The following is an 11,433-nucleotide window of genomic DNA, read 5'->3' as shown; positions in this document are numbered from 1 at the left end:
AAGGTCCCGAAATATTTTAGAAGGTTCTAGAATACTCTAAAAGGTTGTAGAGTATTCTAGAAGAATGTGAATGTATATAGGAGTATGAAAAATAGTATGGAATAATCTAGAAGTATTTAGAAAATATATAGTAAGATAGATATTTGTAGTGAAAGTTCTGGATGATTAATCTGGACCGTTCATTAGATTTAATCCTAACAATCTATTGAGAAGGTGGATGACTATGAATAAAGAGTGAGAGTTAGAGTTTGGATGTGTGAGTGATTTGTAACAAACACTTAAGTAATATAGTGTTCTTTCTACCAAAATTTTATTTTTCTTGTATTTTTAGCTTTCTTGCTAAATATTGAGGGTTAAACTGACTTAGTCTTAGTTCAAGAGATTGAGTAAGTTCGAGTGTCGATACGATAATAATGGAGTGTGTTCAAAGCCTGGTGCATACTGCTGTTACCCAGGGCTGTTAAATTAGAAGCTGGCGGACACGCTACGCCTACACGGTCACAGCCGCGTAGCTGTTACGCGCTATACACGAGTTTCTTTGAGCTTGCTTCGGGGTGCAATAACACGATCGCCTTCAAAGTTTTAACTACTATGTACAATTCCTAATTTCCTACTTTCTCATATGTACTACTCTTCTGCTTTATTAAATATTTTGTTTGTCCCTTATTGACAAATATCGTTGCTCAAATCCAATCTTCAAACATTCAACGGTCAACACAATATTCCTTCGTTTCATTTCATTTTCTTACTTTGAACCATTCTCTTGGACCACGCACTCAACCCTTTACCCTTCCTTTGACCCGCGTATTCCCCCCACATGTATATAAATCTAATAACCCAACTCTCCCAAACAAACATTCTTTAGCTTCCAATTACACTTGATTCATCAATCTATCAGTTACGTACAAAGAAGAAAGACATAATGGTTTTGTCTTGGACCAAAAGAAAGGTCTTCCGCCATCTCCGTAAGGTGACAAAGGAGGATCAACCTCCCTCCGCCGATGAGATTGTCATCCCCGTACACTTTTGCTGCCCAGTGAGCTTGGACATTATGAAAGACCCCGTTACCCTCTCAACCGGCATAACCTACGACAGGGACAGCATCGACAAGTGGCTTGAATCCGGTAACAACACCTGCCCCGTCACCAAACAGCTCCTAACTACCTCCGACATGATCCCCAACCACGCCATCAGAAAGATGATTCAGGATTGGTGCGTCGATAACAGCTCCCATGGCGTCCAGAGGATCCCCACTCCTAGGGCTCCCCTTTCCAGATACGACGTTTCCCAGGAATGTAAGGCCTTGTTGTCCGGTTCACAGCGCGGTGATGATGCCACGTGTCGGGAATCTTTGGCCAAGATCAAGGCTTGGGGGAAGGAGAACGAGAGGAACAAGAGGTGCGTCGTTGGCAACGGTTCCGCTGATGTACTCGCACGTGCGTTTCAGAATTTCTCACGTGATTCGTTCGGCAAGCACGTGGTTGTCTTGGCAGAGATTTTGGAGAATCTGACGTGGATGCTTCCTATTGGCGAAGAGGGTAAAGGGTGTTTGGGCTCGGAAAATTCGTTGACCCGGTTGGTTTTGTTCCTAGGTGGTAATGACCTTGGAGCAAGACAAAGTGCTTCTTTGGTGATTAAGGAGCTAAGTGCTGAAGCACTGGAGAAAAATGAACAACTTGTTGAGGCTTTGGTTAAGATGATTAGGGAGCCAATTGGTCCAATTGCTACAAAATCATGTTTGGCCACAATTTTCAATTTGGTTTCATTAGCACAAAGTAGAGAAGTAATTGCAGAGAGATTTGTGGAATTAGGTTTGGTCTCATTGCTGTTGGATATCATTCTTGATGGTGAAAGAGGGATAACTGAGAAGGCATTGGGGGTCTTGGATTCCATTTGTGATTTCCAAAAGGGGAAGGATTTTGCCAAGAGCAATGCTCTAATGGTTCCTCTTGCAATCAAGAAGATCTTGAGGGTGTCAGAATTGGCCTCTAGCTTTGCGGTTTCTATACTTTGGAAGGTTTGGGATAAGCGTGATGAAGGGGCTCTGATTGAGGCCCTTCAAGTTGGTGCCTTTCAGAAATTGTTGGTTGTGTTGCAAGTTGGTTGTGATGATAGCACTAAGGAGAAGGCTACTGAGTTGCTCAAACTGTTGAATGCTTATCGAGGCAAGGCACAGTGTGTTGATTCTTCTTCATTGGAACTCAAGTACCTTAAGAAGTCATTCTAATTAGACACACTTCATCTTTTTTCTTCTTGTGTAGGTCATAGACTCATAGCAATATAGCATAGAACATTGATTCATTCTTTGTTGTACAAAGATACTCGCATAAAGGAAGCATACATATGCTCCAACATTCAATTCATTCTTTGAATAATGAAATTCATTTTTTGGAAAAATCTGAGATTCTCTCTCTCTATATCATCTAATAATACACATAAACAGAGCATGGAAATTGCGTTATGTATTCAATTGATTCCTTGAAATGCATCCCTTGGAATCATGAGAGGAGCACCAAATCTCAAAATAAAAAGCCACACCAAAAGCCAAGAGTCCGTTTATCAAAACAGAGAGCGACATAACAAAGAGAAAAACAAGCCAAACTTAAGAGTCATAGACCACCAGCACATGGTCACTTATTTTCACATATAAACACATAACAAAAGGAACTAGATCTTCTAATGTTCAAAATGAACATAATCTCTATTACTGATTGCTTATCTTTTTAATATTTTATTTTCTAAGAGCAATCATCTCATATAAAAATATGCATATGCCAAATCATATTTATTTTAAACATGAAAAGATCCAACTCCAACAAAGGAACCCACACTTATAACACTTGAATTTCTTCGTTTGTTTGTTTCAATGGAAAAATGTGTTAGGCCAAAATCCACTCTGTTGATTAGCATCTCCAAATACATGTGGCTGATCCACATTAGCACCACTCATCAAATTGACAAACCAATTTTCCTTTGGTTGCATGGAATCCATGTTGATGTTCAAACCTTGCTGGGCATGGCTCCCTTGTCCCTCTTCTTCAACATTTGCCACCTCATCTTTAACTACCGGTGGTGGTGGCATTGGGAGTTGACTCTGAGACTGAGACTCTCTTGTCAACAATTCAATCCTTCTATTGATATCCTTCAAATACTGATCAATCAAATATGCAAGATCGTTCAAATCAAGCATGTTCACATTGTGCATGATGTTACCTTCACCAAGGTACTGAAACATGAGCTGGGTCATCTCCTTCTCTCTGTTCTCTTTGGTCTGCTTCTTCAACTGCTCTGTCGCCTTTGCGATCCTCTGCCTTAGAAAACTCTCTTGGTTCACCATCTTCTTGCTTTGCTCCATTTCAGGCATCCTCCTAACGATCATAGTAATCAGAAAATAAAATTAAATACAAAAATCCTGCATATAACAAATCAGTAAGTAACTGCAAAGTTACCTGAACTTGGAAAGCACTTGTTGAACCCCCAATGGCGACGGCCAAACCTCTGGTTGAGGATCATACGGGCTATAGATGATAGCACATGCGTCAATCCCGCAAAGAGTACTGAGTTCATCAACTTTTTTCAATAGTCCCTTCTTCCTTTTCTTGAAAGTTGCCTTTCTTGCAGAATCATTCACTATGAAAGCCAATTTCACCTTCTTTCTAGTCATGCTTAAAAACGAAACGTTTTTTTCTTGTGATCTTCTTGTTTAACAAGTGCTTATTTATATGGTTCAATTTGAGATAGCCAAATCAATTTTAGATAAGTCCTTGTTAGTAGCATTCAGTACCAAATATATGCACTATAACTAAGAAGATGTCATTTTAAATGCACTTGTATATTCATGGATGTGGAGTATCTTTGTAATATGAGAAACTAATTCAATAGGTTGGATATGAATCCTGTATGTATTAGGAAAAACTATGATACCATTATCATTAAATTTTGGAAATGGTATATTCTTGTAATAGATGGTGTTAGATGAAAGATTCTGTTCATCCCTTATAATGTGCAACATGAACTTCTTGGTAACAATACTTGCATGGAGATGTTTGGATTTGATTTTCATTACCAACTATTTTCCTTTTTTGAAATGATATGTTATAATCACTTGTTAATTGCTATAACATGTAGTTTCACATGTAAACAGTCTATGCGATATACGAAAAATGTTTATTTCTTTATATTTATGTCTGAAATATATTTTTAAAATAAATTATTTATGAATATATTTAACTTATATAAAATAATATCAAATTAATAACAATAATAAATATTGATTAGAGTAGTAAAAAATAATAATATATTGTTAAAAAACTATAACAAATAATTCTCTAACTATTTAGATAAGTTTAATAGATAGAAATAAAAATTATACTCTACTCAAAATATTTTATAAGTATTTGAGAATTATATCGATCTTATATTTAAGAGTGAATATCCTACCCGACCTCTGATAATTATCTTGAAAGGACAACGAAGTCAAAAAAAAAAAAAAACACCAAATCCGGTTCCTGATCTTTTTTTTGGACTGATTAGCTCCTATGTAAAAAAAAAATTTTTTTTTGCACAGGACTAATTAATCCCATAAAAGTAAATCTCAGGAACCGAATTGGATATTTTTTTTGTCAAGAATCTCGTTGTCTTTTGAGATAATTGTCAAGAGTTATTTTGGGATTAATTTCCTAAGTTTTGCCACCAAAACTTATCATGTTAGAATTTTTTCCCAAACATGTAATCTTAAAACTTAAAAGCATAACCCAACAAATTTAGCATTAATGATATATATCTCTAGTTTTGAGTTATGCTCACTAATTCAAAATTGTATTGTTTTTTAACGCTAAAATTAAAATCTCATCTTAAAAACATGCATATTAAACAGTACAAACTTATCCTTATAAAAGCATCTATTTTTTAAAGAAAGTATATAAACTAAAATCTTATAACAAAATGAAACAAATATATTAATTCTTACAATACACAAAGGTAATATTTGAATAAATTTGACTATGTCTTAATAAATACAACCCATTTCAAACATAGGGTGCTTGTCACAAAAGATAATTACGTTGCAAAATTATGAAAAAAATAAATTTAGGGCAATTTACGTTAGTAAATTGTTTGATCCCCAATATTACGTAAATACATTATTTCCAAATTCAATACGCAAATGCGTTGTTTCACTATTTTATGTAAATCGCTACTGGCAGTAGCGGTTTACAGGTGTGCATAAACCCCGTTACAACCAGCCGCAGTTTATGTGTGTGAGTGTGTGAATGTACAGCAGCGGTTTACGTGCGTGTGTGTGAGTGTAAACCGCTACGTGTGTGAGTGTAAACCGCTATAGGCTATAGCGGTTTACGTGTAGTGTGCTGCCTATATAGTTAAATTATACAAAATTAAATAAAAATTAACTAAGTTCCATACAAAACTAAGTTCCATACAAAAGAACATGTATTAATAGAAATAATTAAAAATTTTATAGGAATAATGAGTACTAAAAATTTCGATACAAAAATATAACAATATGCATTAGAGAATATAAAAAAAATTTCTAAAAAAACATATTACTATGAACAAACAAAATAAATGAAAAATTGATTAAAAAAATCAAAACTTATAAAAACTGATAATTATTCTTGATTTTTTTATTACAAATAAAATCGAATGACAAAATTAGCAAAAAATAATATTTTTTTAAATTATTTTTCAATTTAATAATTGAACAGAACGTAAAAACACACTTAGTTATTTACAGTGGACAAGAGTTAAAACATAGAAGTCATGTTTGTCTTTAAAGAAAAAAAAACAGACAAACAAAAAATTATGATATTTCACAAGAAAAGTCTAATTAAAAAGATGTTGCAGTGAGTACATAAAATCGACCATGATACATAAGCCTATATTAAAATCCACGATTATAAAAATAAGTTAAAATATAAATATAAAATACATATTAAAAATAAATTAAATAATATATATTTATATATAAATATATAATAATTAATTTTAATAATTTATTTTAGTATATAAATAATATTTTTAATCAAACATATACAAAATAAAAAGATACACGAGTACATAAAAATAGGGAGATATATAGGTGTATTATACACATAATATATTAAAACAGTATTTTTTGTTCTTGTTTTTTGTGTAATTTACTCTCTAACTGAACTATATCTCCCTATTTTTATGTACTCACGTATCTTTTTATTTTGTATATGTTTGATTAAAAATATTATTTATATACTAAAATAAATTACTAAAATTAATTATTATATATTTATATTTTTACTTATTTTTATAATCGTGGATTTTAATATAGGCTTATGTATTGTACTCGCTGCAACATCTTTTTAATTAGACTTTTCTTGTTAAATATCAGAAATTTTTTGTTTGTCTGTTTCTTTTCTTTAAAGCCAAACATGACTTCTATGTTTTAACTCTTATTCACTGGAAATAACTAAGTGTAGTTTTTACGTGATGTACAATTATTAAATTGAAAAATAATTTAAAAAAATATTATTTTTTTGCTAATTTTGCCATTCGATTTTATTTGTAATAAAAAAATCAAGAATAATTATTAGTTTTTATAAGTTTTGATTTTTTTAATCAATTTTACATTTATTTTGTTTGTTCATAGTAATATGTTTTTTTAGAATTTTTTTTTATATTCTCTAATGCATATTGTTATATTTTTGTATCGAAATTTTTAGTACTCATTATTCATATAAAATTTTTAATTATTTCTATTAATACATGTTCTTTTGTATAGAACTTAGTTTTGTATGGAACTTAGTTAATTTTTATTTAATTTTGTATAATTTGACTATATAAGCAGCACACTACAATAGCCTATAGCGGTTTACACTCACACACACGTAAACCGCTACTGCCAGTAGCGATTTACACTCACACACACGTACGTAAACCGCTGGGTTTACACTCACACTCACACACATAAACCGCGGCTGGTTGTAGCGGTTTATGCACACCTGTAAACCGCTACTGCCAGTAGAGGTTTACATAAAATAGTGAAACAACGCATTTGCGTATTGAATTTGAAAACAATGTATTTGCGTAATATTGGTATCAAACAATTTACTAACGTAAATTGCCCATAAATTTAATTAGGAACAATTATTATATAATTAAAGTTATAAAAGTATGGAAAAATTAGTAAAAAGATGACGAAATTTTAATTTCTTTCTTAGAGGAATCAATTTCTTTTTTTTTATAAATAAAAAATATATTATATATTTACGAAGAAACACGAATTGAAAAACCACACAAAAATTGTCGACTTTAGAATGTACGCTCATTAATAGTAAATAAAATACTTTATATATAATATCAATAAAGATAAGAAAGAATCAAACTAAACTAAGAAACTAAATAAAAGTCTCCAATTCTAGAACATATGTTCATAAACGGTAAATAAAATCCTCTATATACAATGAATATGATGATAAATATAAAAAAGAATCAACATAATTAATAAATAATTATTAACAAATCTTGTAATTACTTAAAAAGGTATGATATAAAATTTATAATTATTGACATATCTTATCATATATAATTAATCATTAATGTTAACAAATCAATTATTAATACTTTTCAAAAATAAGAAAAAAAGAGAGAGACAAGCGTATTAATACCAAAACATGCTACATCAGTATGCTTAGAATCAGAATATAACCTATTGTATAATGATAGAATGATTCATAAATATTATGTCTCTCCTATTGTTTGGAGTAGTAATTTTGGACTTCGGGTGACATATATCTTCATTGTTTTTTTAAAGAAGAAGAAATAAAATAAATAAATTGTGCATCTATTTTTTATCCAACTTATGATAAATATTTTTAATTGTATGAGGATAATGTATAAAAAAGTATTTTTCTAATTCAATTGGTTGACTAGATAAAAGAAAAACTAAAAATACACATCGATATAAATGAAACATTTTTATAAAAAAATTAACAAATTATTAAATAAAATTTGGTTTATTATTGTGCATCATTTTGTATATTTCTGATATTTCTGTTCTATACAGGAAAAAATATTTTCTCATATTTTTTTATCAATTATTTTTTAATTAATAATTTTAGTGTATTATTAGTACAAAGTAGTTTTACACATGCATTTAATTATGTAACGTAAAATTAATAAAAATAATAATTTTATACATTAATTATGTGAATGGTGATCTAAAAAACAAATGTGATTAAATAACTATGTAAAATGTTTTACATTTTCAGCATCAAAATTAATCTCATAATCATTTTTAACATACAAAGTAAAAGATATAGGGTCGTGCTACTGTACTGAATGAAAACTTTTTCCGCACTTGCTGAAACGATGCGGCTACATTAGGATAGACGCGTGTTGTATCACTGTGAAAAATCCTGCTGCATTCGCAGAAATGACAGAAACTATCAGAAGAGTTGTCGGGAGGTGTTGGTGATTAGTAATTGGTAATTCCATAATTAATTTGTTGGGCTTTTTTCTGCTGTCCCAGAGAATTTTTAGATATATGATGTTTGGGCTTATTTTTTGTTTGGTTTGAATATTGTGTGATTGATAGGATATGATAACAAAGTTATAGACTATATATGGATTAGGAAAAAAAATATGATACGGACTTAAATAATAATAATAATAATAATAATAATAACAATAATAATAATAGATATTTAATGTCAATACAAAAATTTGATTCCAAATATATATTTTTTAAATTTGTAATGTAAATAATAACTTTTATGTTTTATTATTTTCATTTTTTATATTCATACAACTAAATATTAAGTTGTTAACGATGTATATTCATATAAATATGTAAATTATTATTATAAATTCTTCTAGTAACTATATAATATTTTTTTTTGCCTATAACTATACAATATTTATTAACTCTTTAAAATGTTACAAAATTTAAAAAAAGACCACAATGTTTTATATTTTAACAATATTTTTATTTTTGATTTTTCTAAATTTAAATCATTGTCAAAATAAAGAAAAAATTTAAAATTAAACAAAAATTTCCTTGTACAAATTCTTATTTTTTTCCGTGTATATAATTATTTTTTATGAAATTTTTATTTTTTTTTTCTTGTACAAATTATTGTCTTCTATTTTTCTTATTTTTTTTGGAAAACACTATTGTTGTTTAGGAGTCTAATTATTGAAGTAAAATAGATTAAGTTGTCTCCATACTAATAATTTTTTTTGACATAATTATGTATAGAAATATGTTTTGAAAATTATATTTAAGCGGTAAAATGAAATTGTTATTCCTTGTAAATGGGTTATCAATTTAGTTCAAAATTCAAATTAAATATTTAAATCTGTCTGAGTACCTGGGAAGATTTCTTATGATGCGGGAGAAGTTTGGTTAAAGACTTAAACGGCGATAACACAAAGTAGGGTAATGTTTTGTGTATATATATATATATATATATATATATATATATATATTTGTTTTTGGTTGACATTCATATTACTCTTTTTATTATTATTATTTTTGAATTATCAAATTTTTGGAGGCTCAAAATGCCGTACCTTTTAAATTGTACACCAACTGCCTTCTTACAAAAAGGGTAGGGTCACAGATCGACACCAAAAAAGCCTACTAATGTAATTATAATGATTAAGTGTAGATTAATCTAACTTCATTATCCGACAGTTACTGCACCTTTTGTTTTTGCACAAAATCTACCTCAGTGTCAGCCTAACCCTCACACGCGTCATTTTCACATTTTTTTACCACTTCTTTACACCTGCTGAAGGAATCTACCTTAAGCACCGTAGCAATGACCAAAGATATAAAGCAAAATGTATACAAAGATAGTGTAACCGTCCCATGTTATATCATGAATACCACATATTTAATAGTGATCAAAATCAAATCATATTGAATTGTCTTGGAATAATTAAAATGTATACAAAGATAGTGTAACCGTCCTATGTTATATCATGAATACCACATATTTAATAGTGCTCAAAATCAATCATATTGAATTGTCTTGGAATAATTATCTGGTTTTGTCTAATGCTAGGAGCAAAGTGTTATTTTTTTCCAATATTTTCAAGGGTTTGTATCCATCACTTCGCATGGTAAAAAACTTCTCAAATTCAAATTCCTCCGTCCAAGGTGGTTAAACTCGCGAGTCTAGGTAAACTCGTGGAGCTGACCTAAACTCGATTCGTAGACTCGACTTGTAGATTCGTATAAGTTTATCTGTTATAATTTTTTGAGAAAAACCCAAAATAGCCCCTGACAATTACCTCGAAAGACAACGAGGCCCTTGACAAAAAAAAAAATACAACCCGGCCCTTGACAATTACCTCGAAAGGACAACGAGGCCTCTGTGCCAAAAAAATTAATGTTGTTTTTTTTTTTGCACAGGGGCTAATCAGTCCCAAAAAAAAGATCAGGGGCCGGATTGGGTATTTTTTTTCTTGGGAGTCTCGTTGTCCTTTCGAGATAATTGTCAGGAGTCGGATGGGGTATTCACTCTAATTTTTTTGTAAAAAATATATATATCGTGTATAATATATATGTTTACTCAAATATAGGCATTAAAAACTCAACAATTTCAACGTAAAAAAAATAATAAATTAACATAATACTATAATATAATTATAACAGGTACTCTAGAACACACATTCAAATCCTTCAGTTATTACATAGTTATCCACTAACAGTTACAAAGTTATCCACTATCAAAGTTGGTAAATTCAGATTTGAGATTTCAGAGTTTCAGACATTTAGATTCAATAACAAGTAACAATTAACTAACACTAACAAGTAACAACTACAACATGCAGCAATTCAGTAACTAATTTTTTTTAAACATACCTGAATCTGAATGGCTGAATAGAGTAGGCTCAGTTGAGGAACAAAGCATTGCTGTGCTGTGCAAGCAGACAAGAATGAACGGCAGCAGAGTACACGACGAACCAGCAGAGGACGCGACGATCGAAAGAGGATGCGACGAACGACGGTAGCGTGGTGACAGCAGAGGCTCCACGAGTCCACGAGATTTGATGTATAACAGAGTCAATAGAGAGCAGAACGAGAGAGTGAGAATGAGAGAATAGCGGAGAGAGAGAGAGAGAGAGAGAGAGAGAGAGAGAGAGAGAGAGAGAGAGAGAGAGAGAGAGAGAGAGAGAGAGAGTGACGAGCTATTTGGGGAATGACAAATGGCGAATGGCGGCAAGGGACAGACGAAATGCGAAGAGGGATTGGAGAAGAGAGTGACTGAGTGAGTGTGGCGAGCAAAGTGAGGAATTTAGCTGTTTAGGGTTACGTTCATACGTTGCTCCCTTTTTTCCTCTTTTTTGGGGCCAAAACAGCTCCGTTTTTGTGAATAAGGCCAAACAAAGCAAACTCGCTGACTCGTCCGAAAACTCGCGAGTTTGACCGAG

General features: G+C 31.1%; 2 protein-coding genes across 2 annotated transcripts; one reads left to right on the top strand and one right to left on the bottom strand.

The window, feature by feature from the left end:
- Positions 1-594: 594 nt before the first annotated feature.
- On the top strand, positions 595-2,397 carry LOC107631429 (U-box domain-containing protein 21). The gene has a single exon (XM_016334873.3). It carries the CDS (start codon positions 923-925, stop codon positions 2,225-2,227), a length of 1,305 nt encoding a protein of 434 aa, XP_016190359.1. The 5' UTR covers positions 595-922; the 3' UTR covers positions 2,228-2,397.
- Positions 2,398-2,662: 265 nt separating this feature from the next.
- LOC107634707 (agamous-like MADS-box protein AGL80) lies at positions 2,663-3,664 on the bottom strand. The gene is made up of 2 exons (XM_016338134.3): positions 3,450-3,664; positions 2,663-3,368 (listed from the first exon to the last, which is right to left on the bottom strand). Exons 1-2 carry the CDS (start codon positions 3,662-3,664, stop codon positions 2,864-2,866), a joined length of 720 nt encoding a protein of 239 aa, XP_016193620.1. The 3' UTR covers positions 2,663-2,863.
- Positions 3,665-11,433: the final 7,769 nt, after the last annotated feature.

This window comes from Arachis ipaensis, chromosome B3, assembly GCF_059453495.1.
Source record: "Arachis ipaensis isolate K30076 ecotype BB chromosome B3, ASM5945349v1, whole genome shotgun sequence".
NCBI lineage: Eukaryota > Viridiplantae > Streptophyta > Magnoliopsida > Fabales > Fabaceae > Arachis > Arachis ipaensis.
This window is presented reverse-complemented; position numbering and strand designations above follow the sequence as displayed.